Source organism: Pteropus medius, unplaced genomic scaffold, assembly GCF_902729225.1.
Source record: "Pteropus medius unplaced genomic scaffold, Ma_sr-lr_union100, whole genome shotgun sequence".
Taxonomy (NCBI): Eukaryota; Metazoa; Chordata; class Mammalia; order Chiroptera; family Pteropodidae; genus Pteropus; species Pteropus medius.
Genome location: NW_024349802.1, coordinates 17940328 through 17956741, shown reverse-complemented (window position 1 = coordinate 17956741; position 16414 = coordinate 17940328). Strand labels below are relative to the sequence as shown.

At 52.7% G+C, this 16414-nt stretch overlaps 1 protein-coding gene across 2 annotated transcripts; it reads right to left on the bottom strand.

The window, feature by feature from the left end:
* Positions 1-103: 103 nt before the first annotated feature.
* Positions 104-15695, bottom strand: CDX1 (caudal type homeobox 1). Of its 2 annotated transcripts, none has more exons than XM_039836537.1 (3): positions 15155-15695; positions 2270-2415; positions 104-1703 (listed from the first exon to the last, which is right to left on the bottom strand). In XM_039836537.1, the coding sequence occupies exons 1-3, from the start codon at positions 15597-15599 to the stop codon at positions 1488-1490; spliced, it is 807 nt and encodes a 268-aa protein (XP_039692471.1). In that variant the 5' UTR covers positions 15600-15695; the 3' UTR covers positions 104-1487. The 2 variants fall into 2 exon arrangements, 1 of the variants encoding a protein (XP_039692471.1); XR_005647318.1 differs by lacking the exon at positions 15155-15695 and adding an exon at positions 2587-2751 and having other exon boundaries at positions 1684-1703.
* Positions 15696-16414: the final 719 nt, after the last annotated feature.

Genomic DNA, 16414 nt, shown 5'->3' with positions numbered 1-16414 from the left:
TTTATGGCTGGGCCACCTCCCAGAACAGTAAACAGAGGGGGCAGGCAGCTGGCACCGGAGCTCTCTCGGGAATGAAGGCCCCCCATAGCAGACTCCTGCCCACTTCTGAAAGGAGGCTGAGAACAGCAGCTTTTCCCAGGAGTTTTAGAAATCTATACTTTAAGTTCATACGGCTCATATTCTTTTTTACCATTCCTCCCTTATTGGCCTGACAGCACTCACTAGTCTTTTAGGCCTCAGTTCAAACCCCGCCTCCTCCAGGAAGTCTTCCAGACCCTCCTGGATAAGCTGGGAGTCCGCTCTGGACTCCTTGGATGCTTTGCTCCCCGATGCAAATGGACTGAGAACTTTTGAGCGGCAAAGACTGTGCATTCCTTGGACCTAGCCATGCCCGACACATAGGGGTGCCCAACGAATGTTATCTGTTAAAAAATCTAAGCCAAAAGTATTTGAAAAATTCAAAAGACTGATACATTGAGTCTGATGGTTCTGCTTTCAGAATGGATGTAAAATTTTACAGTCTCATTGACTTACTCTAACAATGTCCTGTTTTGATCATCCAAATGCATTTTAAAGGTGACCTTGTTGTAGGCTGACAGAGGCTGGAAGCGATTATGCAATTGTTAGGGAAGGGTAAGGATGGTTTACACTTAACATTTTCTTTAATTCTATGTATAATGAGTTTTATACATCTTTAAAAAGAGAAAAAAATTTATTCTTGAAGCTGCATCCAAGAGATTCCACTCTATGTACAACACTTGCCCAGCTGTGAACTCTGCTTGGTCCAGTGGAAGTCCTCCCTGGGCCCTGAGGGACAGTCTGGTGGCATGGAACTTGGCACGTGGACTCTGCCCCTCTGTCCCCCTCCAGGGGCCTCCCTCCCATCTGGAGGCCCCACTGACAATGCTAGTGAGGGGATATGGCTCTTTAACCCAGAGGGGACGGTCATCAGAGCCTCTCCTTCAGGCCCAGGCCTCTGGGCTTCGTATTCTGCATCAGCCAGGAAGGGAGGGATTCAGGGCCTGTTGAGATGGGGGTGGGTAGAGGTGAGGCTGCAGGAAGAGGCACGTATGAGCAGACCACATGCCTCCCCACAGGTCATGGTCTGCAAACATTCAATCTTCCCTCAGCTCCATCTCCTTTCTCCAGGTCAGTCTAATCCCTACAGCAGCCTTCCATCCTTAAACACGTGGAGAAGGAGGTGGGACCTGGGGATTTATCTTGGCCCCCTTGCCCAGCGCTCTGGGGATTGACACCTCCCACCCTGGGCTCCCGTATGCCCCTGAGGTCTAGAACACAAGGGCTAGAAAAGGTCCTTATCCAATGGGCTCAGATGGGCCAAGGGGCTGAGTGGGTGACTTGTCCAGGGTTACCCAGAAGATCAGTGTCAGGGTTGGGACTCAGATCAGGGCTCCTGGGCCCCCAACAGGAGCCACATTCCTAGCATCTGAGTCCCAGGTTCCCAGCCCACAAGGCTGGGCAGGGGGCTATGGCAGATACTCCTCCTTGACAGGCACTGGGGAGGCAGTGCCCAGGAGGCTGGCAGAGCTGGGGCATAGAGCCCCCAGGGGTGGTCCAGCTGGAGTTGGGGTGACTTCGTGGGCTGGCGGTGGTGGCTGTGGGGGCTGCTGCTGCTGCTGCTGCTGCTTCTTCTTGTTCACTTTGCGCTCCTTCGCCCGCCGGTTTTGGAACCAGATCTTAACCTGTGGTTTCGGAGAATAGAGATGGGTGGTGCAGAGAGAGACCCAATGACAGAATGAGAGGCAGGGCAGGAGGAGAGCTGAGCTCTTATTTCTTGATGTGGCCTCTGTGGCCTCCCTCCTGCACCAGCCACCCAGACCATTCATGAACCCCGAACACATTCTCCCCCTCTAGAACTTGTTCCCTTGCTCTAAAGACGACTTCCTCCGTAACCTTCTTCCTCCCCATTTTCCAAAGCCACGCTCTAACACCCCTCCTCCAGGAAGCCTTCCACGTTCTCCCTCTGACTGCTCCCTCCTCTGGATTTAAACTGTACTAATTATAGCTTGCTGTAGCCTATAGCTAATTAGATACCCTATTTTCCCACTGGGGGTCAGGGATATTGGATTTTGTTGGGAAGGAAGAGGATTTGGCAGTAGCTCAGTTTTTCCTGTGCTATGTGACCATGGCAAGGAGATTCAATCTCTCTGTTCTCCTCCCTTGACTGAGCTGCATAATTTATCCTCAGCCTGGAAGCCAGACTCCCAGTACTGCTCCTGTGGCTAAGGTTGAGGGACTCCCCACACACCTGCCGTTCAGTGAGCCCCAGATTGGCAGCCAGCTCTGACTTCCGCCGGATGGTGATATAACGGCTGTAGTGGAACTCCTTCTCTAGCTCCAGGCGCTGGTGGTCTGTGTAGACCACGCGGTACTTGTCCTTGGTCCGGGTCTTCCCTGAGAATCAGAGGGGCCAGGAGGGGAGGTGAGTAGCGAGGAGGAGTCTGCAAAAGAGCCAGGCAGGGCCCCCCCAGCACCCCCAAGGAGGACCTGTGATGAGGAGGGAGGTCTACCCCAGTCCTGGGGGTGACAACCATTCCCCCAGGCTCGGGCACACAGGCTCCCAACCTGAGAGGCAAGCACTACTTCAGGCCCACATGGGAGGTGCTGAGGCTCAGAGAGGGGATGCAACCTGCTCAGGGTTGCACAGTCAGCTGCTGGTGGAGTTGGGGTTTCACGCCGGTCTCCTGACCCAGAGCTTTACTCTGATCGCCCGCTCCTCCAGCTTTAACCCAGCAGCTTCCGGATGTGGCTGCACAACAGACACTCTGGGAGCTTGTGGAAAACACTGCTTCCAGGGCATTCCTGACCATGTGAGTCAGAAAGCCTGGGGGTAGAATCTGCATTTTTAATAAGTTCCCCAGGTGGTTCTGATTCAGGGTCCTTAGGCCACAAGTATGAACACTATGACATGGTAGGTAAGGGCAGGTTGAGATGAATGAAATGGTAACTGCTCCTTTCTCCTCCGCAGAAGGTTGCAGAGGCGAGCCATTGCAGCAGAGGCAGAAGCTTGCTGGACAATCCTGGGGTATATGGCACCGCGATTCCTGTCGAATGCAGCTGCTGGTGGCCTTCGAGGACCCGGCAGGTACCTCGAGAGGTCCTAGCCCTGGACACCAAGCCCTGAGCTACGGGATTGCACCAGGGGCTGGGGATTGGCCTGCCTGGAGCCATCCACATTCCTGCCTGTGCCTGGGCACAGAGAAGGGGTGACTTTGCTTAGTCCACAAATATTTACTGAGCTCCTGCTCTGAGCCAAGCACTGGGGTACACAGGTGAGCAAAACGAAAAAAATCCAGGGCTCAGGGTAGAGGGAACAGCAAGTAAGGCCCTGAGGCGGAAGTGTGCCTGACATCTGGCATGTGTGAGAAGCAGTGAGGTGCAGCGGGGTGCAGTGAGAAAAGGGAGCAGGGCAGGTTACCCAGGGCCTTGCAGGCCATGGAAAGGACTCTGGGTTTTACTGTGTCTGGGATGGGAGCCACTGCAGGGCTCTGAGCAGAGGAGACATGAGGTCTGATGTAGGTTTTAATATGACTCCGGTTGTTGCATGAAGAACAGATTGACGAGAGGAAGTGGGAAGCGCAGAGAGACCTGCGCTAACCCGAGAGAGAGAAGGTGGTATCTTGGCTTCTACATGGGGCTCAGCCTGGGACCAGAAACTGGATTCAAGGACCAACTGGGGTTAATGTCAGGGCTTCTTTGGGTCTGGGATCAGAGGTCCGTCTGGAGAGAATATTAAGAGTCATGCTTGGCCTGGTCGGTGTGGGGGCCTGACTAAACACCAGTTTCCTCTGCAAGAAGCTGAGCACATGGCTATAAATAGGAGGCACACGCAAGCACTTTTGGACCCACACATGCATCCCACCAGGGCATGGTGGGTCTCTGGATAACCACTGATTCCTTCCCACCTCATCCAAGTGCCCCCACAACAGCCGGGCTGTCACCTCTGGGTCAGAGCTTTGGCCTTGCCTATCCCTCAGCACTTGTGTCCTAACTCCCCCTCCCCACCAGTTCCAGGCCATCCCCTCCCCCCCAACTCCGCCTACTCCACCAAACCCACGTAGCTTGGCAGGACAGCACTGGGCTTCTCAAGAGCCAAATGGTTTTGTGGAGAATGGGAGACAGCAGATGTTCCTTGGGTTTCCTGCCAGAGCAGCGGAACCATACTGGACACTTCCACATCTACTGCCCAATGCAGCACGGGACAACCTCGGCCTTCAGCCAGGCCTGGCCCAGGAAGGGGACAAGGGAGTGGCTGCTAAGGCCTGGGTCCAGATGGAGCCCCTCCTTGGCCTAGAAAATTCTACGCCAGCTCAAAAACAGTTCTGCTTAACGCCACCAGCACCAGAGCCCAGCAGAGCTCTGAATCCACAGCCCTTCCGGGTTCACTGGACTAGAGCCAGAAATGGTCGTGAGAGTTTAGTCTCTTCCTATTTTATAGATGAAGAGACCGAGACTCAGGATGGTTACAAAGCTGCCAGAGAATCAAATAAGAGAGGCCTGGTGAGTCCTTCTAGTCTAGCCTCTCTGTGCACTCAAGGTCACCGATGCCCCAGGCAGGCCTGGACTTGCTCGAGGCCATGTCACCTGGCCTAGAGCTCTCCTTTCCCACTCTCCCTTCAAGACTCCTCACCCATCAGGTTTAGGGTCTGCAGAGTCTGCCATGAAGCCTGCTAAGCATTGGCAGCAGAAGTTCACAAAGCAGACCACCCATCTGCTCGTATTTCTGAGGAAGCGGCGGGTGAGGGGCAGCCCATGGTGAGAGCAGGCCCCCGGGAGCCCTGGGCTGTGGATAGAGGGTCTGCAGGCTGGGGGCCCTTGACATTGTCCAGAAGACTCACAGCCTGAGGTGGGGGATGAGGCTTCCTGTCTACCCAAAGCTCAGCCTGAGAGATGACAAGCAGTGATTATGAAGTCACCTGTTCCCTCAGGCACCCAGCTCTTACTCCCATCCTTTCTCATGAGCACGTGGGGATCCGTCACACCCATGTCATAAATGGGGGAAATTGAGGCTCCGAAAGCGGCCCTTGCTGAAAGCCATCCTGCCTGGTAATGGTATGAATCTGGGCTCAGGTATCCTGACCTCCAGCCCAGCTCTTCCCAGAGTGGGGGCAAGGGGGTAGGGTGGCACTAGAATGGAGATAAGGCTCTAGATGCATAATCACTCTCTCTGTTCTAGCAAAGCTGCCAGTGAAGACTCAGCCCAAAGGCCCTGACCTCCGCCCCCAACTCTGGACCCAGGAGAGGGGCTGGTGGACTCAGGAACCTACTGGCTAACATCTATCTGACGGAACTGCTCAAAATCATAGTTCCTGCCCGCCCCCGCCGCCCCCCGCAAGAAAATCACTCTGCTAAAGAACACAATGTTTGCTATCATACCTTGTAGTCCAGGAACCAAGGAATCCTATATATTGTCCAGGGAGTGATAATTGGTGATGTCCAGCCTTGTTTAACATGCATATACCCCTTATCCATTGATCCCATTTCCTGAAATCGATCCCACAGATAAATGCCCAAAGCTGTAGCTGTTTGGAATAACACAGAAATAAAAACACTGGACACGCCTACGAGCAGGGAATGTGTTAAATAAGAGCTGTACATCCATGGAGAGGAGCGTTATGCAGTCATTCAAAAGCGATTAGAAAGCTCCGCATGTACCAGTACGGAGCAATTTCTAAGATATGTTGTTAAGGAAAAAGAAAGCAAGACATTGAATGTTAGAGTAGTATAAAATGGGGGGATCCACACACACACAACCATATGGGAACCTACAGAGTTCTTTCTGAAAGGATGTACAAGAAACCATCAGCAAGCAGGGGCTGCTTCTGAGGAGGGGACTGGAGGCGGGGCGGGGGAGGCGCGCACAGATAGAAGGGAGTCTTAGAAATGTTTTAATTTTTACCATGTGCAGATGTGGATCTGTATTTTTGATGACAGTCAGGAGCCCTGGGCTCCAGTCCCAGCTCTGGGCCAGAACTCCTGAATGCCCAAGCCACCCTCCCTTCCCCCTCCTGGGAGCACCTGTGCCAACCAGGAGCCTAGGAGGGAGGAAGCAGGGAGGCGGTGAGAGTGTCTGGGCAGGGAGAGAGCCTGGGATCAATGATTTACAGGCCCCTGGGACTCTGGAGCTAAAGGGGAAGTCCAGGCTCCTGTAACAGGTGTCTGATGGGGGCCACCGCCCCCAGCTACCTAATGAATAACTCTCTGGGCTAGATGCTAGTGCCAGTCGGTGGTGGGAGGGTGGGGAGCCCCGGCTTTTTAAGAGTGAGCATAGGGGGGAGAGCCTTGGATGAGTGACCCGAATGAGAGGGGTTCTCTCTGCTCTGGCATTGAGACTTCAGGAATGTTTCATCCATGTGCACCAGACTGCCGTGGAGGTAGTGAGTTCCCGGTCCCCGAAAGTGTACACAGTGGAGGTCCTGGGAAGTTACAGTCTAATGGTTCCAGCAGCCTCACAACTGCCCGGGGGAGCTTTTTAAAAGAACAGATTCTAGCCCAGAAATTCAGATTCAGTGTGGCTGAAATGGGGCTCAGGGATTTGATATCTGAATAACTCTCAGGCGACACTGCATGTGGTTGTTTGGGCAAGCGGACCTCTGGGGTTGTGCAGTACAACTTCTCACTGGCTGAGTGATCCAGGACAATCACCTCTGAGCCTCATTTCTGTATCTATGAAATGGGGATAATTATTACTCTAATAATGGCCATGGCCATGTATCAGGCACTCTGTGTACACCTCTCAACAACCTGTGAAGTTGTGCAACTGTTATCCCTATTTTAAAGGTGGGGAAACTGAGGCTCAGAGAGGCCCACACATCTGGCAGGTGAGATTTAACCCAGGTCTGTCCAGCCTCAGAAACAGCATTAGAACCTATCTCACAGTGTAAGGTCTCCAGTAATTATCTCTACCCCTGGGGTGCACAGGGATCACTTGAGAGGGATGGACGACACTTAGCACAGGACCTGGCATGTAGTAGGTGCGTGGGAAAAGGCCGATCTCATTCATTTCCAATAGTGACAGGATAACCATATGGCAGGAATGCTGGGAAATGATCTGTGCAATGGGTGGTGGTGTGTTGGACGAGACTGTTTATTTATAAGGTCCCTTCCAACTTGGAAACGCAAAGCTCCCAATGTTTATTGATTCTCTGATCGTGTTTGTTATTGTTGCTAAAAGAATGCTAAGACTGATTCCCCTGTCTGAGAGTCCAGATATGGGGCCTGCCCAGCTGTAGGACAGGGGCCAGGAGCCAGGGCAGCCTTCAGTGGGGCCTCCCCATCTCGCCTGGGCCAGGCAAGGACAGAGTTCAGCCTCTGCCTCCAGGGCGCGGGTCGGTGCTCTAGGAAAATCAAGTGGACACTGGGTTAGCACCTCCTTCGCCCTCTTCCTGCTTTTGTGGCCCAGGGGATGACACTGCCAGCTTCAACCTGGAACACAAATCCAGCCCCAGATCTTCTGTAATCCCTCACTGTGTGGTCTAGCTCTAGCTGGCTATCCATCAAAATTCCCTTACACACACACACACACACACACACACACACACACTATAGGACCTTTCACGTCTGTTCTGTCCCCTAGGGGAAGGAAAGCCCAAAAAATTCAGTCACTTGTCAACTCCTTCAGCTAAGTATAATCAGACCTAGGCCAGGTCTCTGACTCCAGCAAGGTCTGGGACTTTCCCCTCCCCCATGCATAGGGACTTCCTCAAATCTCAGTTCAGTGGAAAGCTGCTAGGATAAGGCCCCTCTCCAGAAGCACCACCACCTCAGGGCTGCCCGACGCCCTGCCACCTTTGCAGCCTTCTTATATATGTTATCTAGATAATGTCACACGTTTTATATTAAAGTTATTTGCATGTTCATCATAGTTAGAACCAATTCTTTCCTCTTCATCGATATACTGAAACATGCCCAACATCCTTTCACTCAAGTATATATCTTTTTCCTTTCCCACGTTCCCTCCCACTCCCCTGTGCTCCCTCCTGCTAAAAGGCCCCAGAGCTTGCACTTCTCTTAGCCCTCCCCAGACCGGCACTACAGATGTGGGTGGGTGAGCTCCCCGGCGCCTCCTGCCCCACACATGTCTGAGGGACTTGGCTAGAGGATGCCCTCCTTGTGGGTGCTGCCCAGGTGGTAGACAGGGAGTGGGTGAGGGATGTCTGGCCCTTCTGAAAAGGACTTTCCTGCACTGTCCTATATGACAGCTACGAGCCACATGTGGCTACTTAACATTAAATTAATTACATAGAATTAAAATTCAGGCCTTTAGTCACACTAACCATAGTTCAAGTACCCGAAAGATATATGCAGCTAGTAGCTAGCATACTAGACAGCACAGATATAGAACATTTCCATTATCACAAGAAGTTCTATTGGATGACTTTGCTAGACCAAACTCCTACCAAGGGCCAGATGTCCATGTCTGCATAGCACACCTAACCCAGTCCGTGATTATACTGTCTGCAAAGCAGCCTATTTTTGCATCCATTTATTCTTCCTAGGTTTTTCCACAGAAGCATCAAAAATAAGGGACATTCTTGGTCCAGAACAGCCCTTCAAAAATTTGCAAACAGCAGCTTTGTCCTATCAAGTCTTCTCCCAGGCGGTACGACTTGAGGCCTCTCTGAGCTGTTTCCTGGTGGAGTTTCCAGGGCTCTGCCCTGCCTTGGCCATCCTCCCCTGGTCGGGAAGTCAAGTACCCGCCCAGCGGTCTGCAGGTGTCAGGTCCTGAAGCCTCCCATTCTGGGTGGAGGTGTGGGGAGAGGCTCTGGACTCCAGCCCTTTCCTAGCTCACTGTGTGACCTTGGCAAATCCCCTCCCCTCGGTGCCTGGCTCTCTGTATGCTTTGTGAGGGTAGGCACCATGCCACTTTGCTCACCCCATTCTACAATAGTGTCTGGCACACAGGGACGGATCTTGTTAAATACATAACACAAACCAACTCCTTCCTGGTCTTCCTGACTCCAATCAATGGCCTCCATCTTACATCCACTCAGGCCAAAACCCTCGGTGGCACCTCCTGGCTCCCCACATCCAATCCATCAGGTGGTCAGCTCAGCCTCCAAAGGAAATCGTTCTGTCTAGCCCCACTGCTCCCACAGCCTTAGTCAAAGCCATTCATTTAATACAGAAATGTGCTGCTCTAGTCAGAAATGTCTACATTTGAAAAAATGCTGAGTACTCAATAGATGCTTGTTCATATTATGATTACTATTAACAATTACATACTACTAACTTATTTGTTAAACAGTTCATTCCCTCTTTGATGGGGGGGGGCAGATTAAAAACAAACAAAGGAACAAATGAAATAGTTACAAACTGTGATTATTATGAAGGAAAGCAACATAGAGCTGAGAGCTAAATTAAGTGGCAGAAGGTAGAGGGTGGAGAGGCCTACTTTATTTAGCTTGGGGGAGGGTCTGGAGGAGGCGGCATTTAAGCTAAGACTTAAGGTTGAGAAGGTTTCCTTGCCGCCAGTGGGGAAAAGTATTCTAGGAAGAGAGAACAGCACATGCAAAGGCCCTAAGGCAGAGCTAGCAGAGGCAGGGGCAGACAGTGCCAGCTCCCTGAGGGGACCCTATCTGCCTATTCTGGCTGAAATCCCCAGCACCCAGAGAAATGTTTGGTACAGAAGAGACACTTGAAATATTACTGCCTGCCTGCCTGCCTGAATGAATGATAGAGGCACATAATGAGGCTGGAGAGGCTAGCAGAGCTCTGAGCCCTGGGTAAGGGGTTTGGATTTGAGTTCAAGAGCAACAGGAAGTCATGGGAGGATGTGAAGCCTAGAGCATCGGTCTCGGCTTTCACTCATGCCTGCTCCCTGTCTGTTGGTGCAGAGGGACTCATGGGGATCCCTTACAAACTCGAGGAGTGAGCGTGGCGTGGGGAGGGTTTAGCACGTTAACGTGAGGATGGCCCTGACACAATTGTTGTTTTCAAATCCCAGGAGTTCCAGGACAGAAACGTGAGGGTCCGTCCACTGAGCTAGCTCCCTCCTGAGAAGCCAGACACCGCCGCCAACAAAGCCGTTTTGGAAAGACTCCCTCGGCTCTCAGCAGCGATATCTGCCAAAGCAGAGGGAGAGAATACTCAACCCAAAACAGCCTTCTGCCACCTTCTATCTGGGTCATTCCCCTTCCCGGCTACATGTGAGAGACGAGGTGTCACATGGAGCTTCTGCCTTGAGAACCACTTTTAAACAGCCTGGCCCCTGCTGTGCTCCTCACCCCTTCAGCCCCTTACAGCTCTTCTCCGACTGGCCTCCTTTCCCCCTACCAGGGCTGGGACACACACGGGGAGGGGGCGTGGGTTCCCATGCCAAGGGGGTTGCTTTATTTGATAGATGCTCCTTAGGCTGTAGTGTCCGGGTTTGAACCATGTGCTGCCTTGGGCAAGCTACCTTACCCTCTCTGAGCCTTATTAACATTCTTTATTTGTAAAACAAGGCTACTAATAGATGCTCACACCTCTTAGGGTTGTTATAAGGCTTAAGTGAGATCACCCATGCAAAGTTCTTGACACAGTGCCAGGCACACAGTAAGGACATAGCCAAGGCCTCAGTTATCAGCTTTACCATGAGCTCCTCCTATGGGCAAGGCATGACGAGAAAGATGGAACTGATTAAGACTGGGACTTGAGGGGATAACAGATGGTAGATGGCAAGTCAGTGGCAAATGTTGTTAAAACAAGGGCCTGATACAGTGCTGGGGATGGAGGAACCATGGGGGACTTCCAAGAGGAGGTGATCTTGGAGAAGGAGCGGCATTTGAACTGATGAAGATGGAGAAGAGGAAAGGAGAGTAGTTCAGGCTGAGGGACCCAGACTAGAGAGGCAGGGAGTGTAAGGTGTATGCTTGAGTGCACCTGCCAAAGACTGGCAGTGATGGTCATAGGCGCCAATGCACTGACCACCTACTCTGTGCCAGGCTCAAGGCTGTGCTTCATAGGTACCATTGCTTCAAGGTGGAATCCTATTATTAACCTAAAGTTACAGTGGAAGAAGCTGAGGCTCAGAGAAATGATCCAAGTTAACTTGCCTGGTTCTAACAGAAATGCAATCCTAGTTAAGGCCCGGCTCTTAACTGTCCCCAGTAAGGATCTCTGTATATCTAGGCAAACTAGTGGGAGAGTGGATTCAAAAGTGGGTTGGGGGTTAGTTCTCAAGAGGGCTCTAAGCACCATAGAAATGGTGCTGGATTTTACAGCAATAAAATGGCATAAAATGAAAGGGCATTTCCATGACAGTGGGGAGCCATGGAATGCTCTCGAGCAGGGAAATGTGCCTTGAACAGGTAAATCTGGTAAGCGTTTAGGAGACAGCTAGAGCATCAGAGAGGCTGAAGGTGAGAGGCCAGGTTGGTGGCTGTGGCAATGGGCCAAGGGAGAGCATCTGGGATGCAGCAGGGTTCCATGGGCTTCAGTTTCTCCATCTGAAAGCTGAAGACGTAAACCCTGTTGTAACAGTGTCGTCACCTGAGCAAACATCTCCCTAGGTGTGTGGGGCCTCAGCTACCTCAGTGGACCATTAACCTGTAAAGCACTGTTTATTCACAAGGAATGGCTTCTGAGCCTTTGATAAAAGGATGATGTAGAACCCTCTTAAGGAAAATGCTGGTATTTATAGATGCAAAGGGGGAAGGCAAAAAGATAGAACCCCTTGTAGTCATTTCCAAGCCTGGCCTCAAATGACAGTGATCACTTGAAATTGGTTAATATTTTGATCGTGGGATGAAGGCCGAGAGCCTCTCCTTCATCTTACTCATTTTCACGCCCCATCCTTAGAATAAAGCTGGGGGTCTTAGTCCCAGCCTCAGCTATACCAGTTCCCTAGGTGAAGATGGCACCTTGTTGTCCCAGTGGGGAGAGGGGAGCAACCAGGCTTCTACCATTGGCATGAACTGCCCAATTGAATAGTCCCATCTCCAGGGTCCCTTCTCCAGGGTTGGGACCACGGAAACTTGTGTCAAAGCCAAGATCTCATCTCTCCCCTGTTCTCTCAGAGTCGTCTTACTATTCATCATACTTGCCCTGTTTATTCATTCAACAAAATGTATTGAGCACCTACTAAATGCCATGCACTGAGCTAGGTGCTTGAAATATAGTGGCTCTGGACCTCACGGGCATTTACCTTAGTGGGTGGGTGGGGGAACAGACAACATACAAACATACCAATAAGTGAGTAATTGAAATCGGGATTAGTGCTCCGAAGGAAACATGGCAAAGATTATCAGTGGATATAGGGGGAAGCCTTCCTTGTGAAATCATGGAGGACATCTCTGAGGAGGTGACATAAAGCTGAGACCTGAGGGTAAAAAGATTGAGGCCTGCAAAGAATCAAGGGAAAGTGGTTTCCGGGAAGAGGAAACAATATATACACAAGACTTGCAGTAGAACATAGCATGTCTGAGAAACTAAAAGGAGGCTGGAATGGCTAGAGCTTGGTGACCAAGGGGAGAGTGGCCTGGGGTGAGGTCAGGGAGGCAGGCAGGGGCCAGATACTGATGTTCTACAGTCTTGTAGACCTCAGGAAGGAGTGTAGATTTTTCTCTAAATATGATGGGAAACCTTTGGAAATTTTTTAACTGACTCATCCAACATCTATTCTAGTCCAGCCTCCACTTGGGTAAAACTAGAACATTCTTTATAGTCTCTGGGCTTCAGTTCCCCATCTGTATGTCTGGTCTCTAACTATCTAGATCAGATATTGTAGAATGCTAGAGGCTCAGAAGAGAGGAAGAATGGGCTGGCCAAGAAGGAAGGGACTGACCTCTCTGCCATCCGAGACAGCACTGACACAGGAAACACCCCTGAGAAACCCTGTATCTTCATGGCCCAGAAGGAGGAACTGAAGCCAAAGAGGAGGGGCGCTTGGCCTCTCTCTCAGGTAGGGTCTGTGACCCCATCCCAATTCTGCCCTCACCTCAGAAGCACTGGTCAGAGTCAGATGCCCCCTGTGCAGACAGGTAGCAGCTTCTACCTTCCAGAAGGCCAAGGCTCCTGCCTCCTTGGCAGAATGGGTCTAACTTGGCTCCTGGGCAGCCATTTCCCTCGGGACCCCACATACCTCCTCTTGGCCCTTCCTTCCACTGTCTGGGAGTAAAGTGGGGAAAGGCCTTTTGCCTTTGGGCAGAGTTACTCCCAGTCCCTTTACCTACCTGGGGACAACAGGTTCCAAATAACTTTTGAGACCAGATGCTGAGTTGGGCTGGCAGCTTCTGTGCCCAGAGAAAAGAGGTGATTTGCCTGACATCATATGGCCTGGAAGCTCTTCCAGGTCTCGGCCAGTCCTCTGACCCCCGTGTGCCCACTGTCTCCCTCTCACACAGTGATGGCCTCTCTCCAAGTCTTGCCCGTGTGGAACCTCCCCATCCATTTCCAAAGTCGCCTGATCAGCAGGAAGCAACAACTGGAACAGGGGAGCAGGAAAGTGGGCTTCCTGCTCCAGGGAACAGACGCAGAATTGCAAAACGCTGAGGGTCAGTGGCCCCAGACATCTCTCATGTAGGGTTTTCAACAGGAGTTTATGGATAAAGCTTCTGGGAGCCTCTAGAACCCCTGAAATTGTCTGTCATATTAGGCAACACTCTTTTCTAGGGAGAATATTTGTATTTTCTACCAGATTTTTCAAACAAAGGTATAAGACTCTCCCTTTTAATGTCACAGTTGGTAAAACTGAGACTCAGGAAAGATAAATGATTTAAGAAAAGCTGTTGTTTAGGAGATTAGTGCACAGGCTTGCTGGTCAATCTGCCAAGGGGTTCAAGCCCCAGCCTCACCATTTACTGGTTATATGGCTTTGCTAAAGTATTTAACTTCTCCATGCCACAGTTTCTTCATCTTATAACTGGGGATGATAATAGTACCTATGATGTTATAAGAATTAAATGAGTTAATACAGGCAAGATTTTAGGTCAGTGCCTGGTCCACTAATAAGTGTAATATAAAGGTTAGCTGTCATAATTTAGCCAAGGTCACAGAAACGAGGGGCAGAGCAGGGGCATAAGCCCCAGTTCTCTGCGGCCTCTGGAGGCAGACAGGACTCCTCAGAAGGTGGTACGATTACAGCCAGACCTGTAGCTGCTGACGAAGTCCTCCTCAGCATCTGTCCCCTGGGTGAGCTGGGCATGTGTGGAGACGTGGGGGTGAAGAGAGAGAGGAGGTGGGGAAGTCCCAGGCTCACTCCCAGCTGGGGAAAGGGGAGGAGGGGCTGGACATCAAAGGGTGGGCAGGCCGACTTCCCGCCCCCCAGGCCAGGTGGCCTTTGTCAGGACAAGCCGGACACAGTCAGGACAATAGGGTATCATGTTCACTTTCCGGCCAACAGGAGTCACTACCGAGCCAAGACTCAGCCTGTTACATGACAAAGGGGGGATCTATAAAGGAGGTCAGGCCGCCCCTCATTAAAGCTGGGCCTTTGTCCTGCCCCCTTCCCTGCCTTTGAAGAGGGTGGATCAGAGAGGCCTGCCTGGGGGCAGGAGGTTCACAGGCTTAGGAGCCAAACAGCAGCCACCTTCCCAACTGCTCCTGCTTTCCCCTCCCCCAGGGTCAAGAGTTCAGGAAGGGCCCTGGAATGAAAAGGTAGGGAGCCCCCCACCCGCTAATTTAACCAAAAAAGGCTCTTATTTAGTCCAAAAGATATGACCCACCAATATCTTCACCGTATGGATGGGGAAACTGAGACCTGGAAAGTGACCTGACCACATTCTCACAATCAGTGCACCATCCCTTCTGGGGCGGGTTTGCAGCCTCTGCTTGGAGTTGGAGTAGGAGTGGAAAAAACGGATGATGATTAGGGCCAGTGTCGCTAAAAGAGCCCTGGGTTAAAAGCCTGAAACCTGGAGCTCTGGTTCCGGCCTTGCCACGCAACCACAGAGCAAGGTATCTTCACTTCTCCGGGTCTCCGACTTGCCCTATCTAGACAGAAAGACAGGTTGTGCTTACTCGGGCTGGGATTCCGAAGGGGAAGCCAAGAGAACAGACCCCTAGGGCGAGAGTGGTCAGGGAGGCCGCACTCCGGAGAATCCAAGCAGGGCCAGGGCAGAGGTCAGACACGGGGCGGCCAGGGCCTTGTCCTAGCACCTGCCGGTGCCCAGGGGAACCGTCCGGAGGCGCAGAGCCAGGGAGGGGTCCTTACCGCTGCCACCGCCGCCTCCGGCCGCCACGCTCCGCCGCATCCACTCGTAGGGAGTCCGCCTTTGCACTCCTGGCGAGGATGGCGCGCCCGGGCCGCCAAGGGGCTGCGCCAGGAGGCCCGGGCCAGGTCCAGGGGGCGCGGGCACCGGGCTAAAGTCCTGAGGGGGCCCGAATGCCAGCGGGACTGGGCTGGCAGCGGGGGCCGCGGGGCCCGGGCCGTAGGCGGCGGCCCAGTCGTCCTTGGGTGCAGAGAAGGGCGCGCTCCACGCCGTAGGGGGCGCGGGGGTCGGCTCCACGTGAGAATAGCTGGTGAAGTCGGGGTACTGCGGGGGCCCGGGGGGCGGGGGCGGAGGCCCGTAGCCTTGAGGGCCCAGGCTGAGACTCGGGGGCCTGGCGGGGCCAGGGTACACGGGAGAGTCCTTGTCCAGCACATAGCCCACGTACATGGTGGCCGCAGGGCCCCCCGCGCATGCTGGGCCCTGGAGCCGCCGCTGCCGGCCGCCCCGACGAGCAACAGCTCACCTGAACTCGCCGGCCCTGCCGCCGGGCCGCCCCACCCAGGCCTTTTATAGCCCCGGGCCGCCTGCGGCCCCAGCCGAGGCGGGTTTGCATTTCAAAGCGGGGGGAGCCTCCGGGTCTCGAATCAAAGGGGGAAACCCGTCGGGGGCGGGGGGTTCAAAAGGAGACAAATTGCCGCCCCAAGCGGGAGGCGGACGGGCCGGGGCCTGGAGGGATGGGGGCGTGGAGGGCTCATCCTGGGCGAGCGTCGAGGCACTTTAGGTATGGGAGTCTCCTACGAGGTCGGCGGCCTAGCTGCTTGGACACCTCGTCTTCCCCCAGGATAAAAGAGATCGCAGGGGCTGCAGGGGGGACTTCAGGCCAGCGTCACACAGCCACACCAGGCCTGTAGTACACTCCGCAAAGTGACAGCTTGAGGTGAGGGGCCAACTTGACTTCAAACAGGGTTCCTGTCTGTAAGGTAGCAGGGTCCTTAATCTTTTGGGGCAGGGGTCACGACCCCTCTGAGTCTCCGATGAAAGCTGTGGATGTTTTTACTGAGAAGATGCACATATACGCCTAACGAAGTCTGCATACAATTGGAGAGTTGGCCTGCGTTGGCTGGAGAAAGTTTGAAGGAGATGGGGTAGGGGCATTCGCGGGGGCAGGGGGGGCCAATCTAAGGAACTTTTCAAAATTCTGTTGACGATTTCTTACATCTCCTCTTTATTTTAACAAAAACTTTCAAATGTACACAAAAGTA

Bases quoted from the DNA above. Each gene is read 5' to 3' on its own strand.
- CDX1 (XM_039836537.1), bottom strand. From the start codon at position 15,599: ATGTACGTGGGCTATGTGCTGGACAAGGACTCTCCCGTGTACCCTGGC. The intron at 2,416-15,154 runs GTAAGGACCCCT...TCTGATTCTCAG, and splicing joins CGGAGGCGGCGGTGGCAGCG to GGAAGACCCGGACCAAGGAC. The intron at 1,704-2,269 runs GTGTGTGGGGAG...CCGAAACCACAG, and splicing joins TGGGGCTCACTGAACGGCAG to GTTAAGATCTGGTTCCAAAA.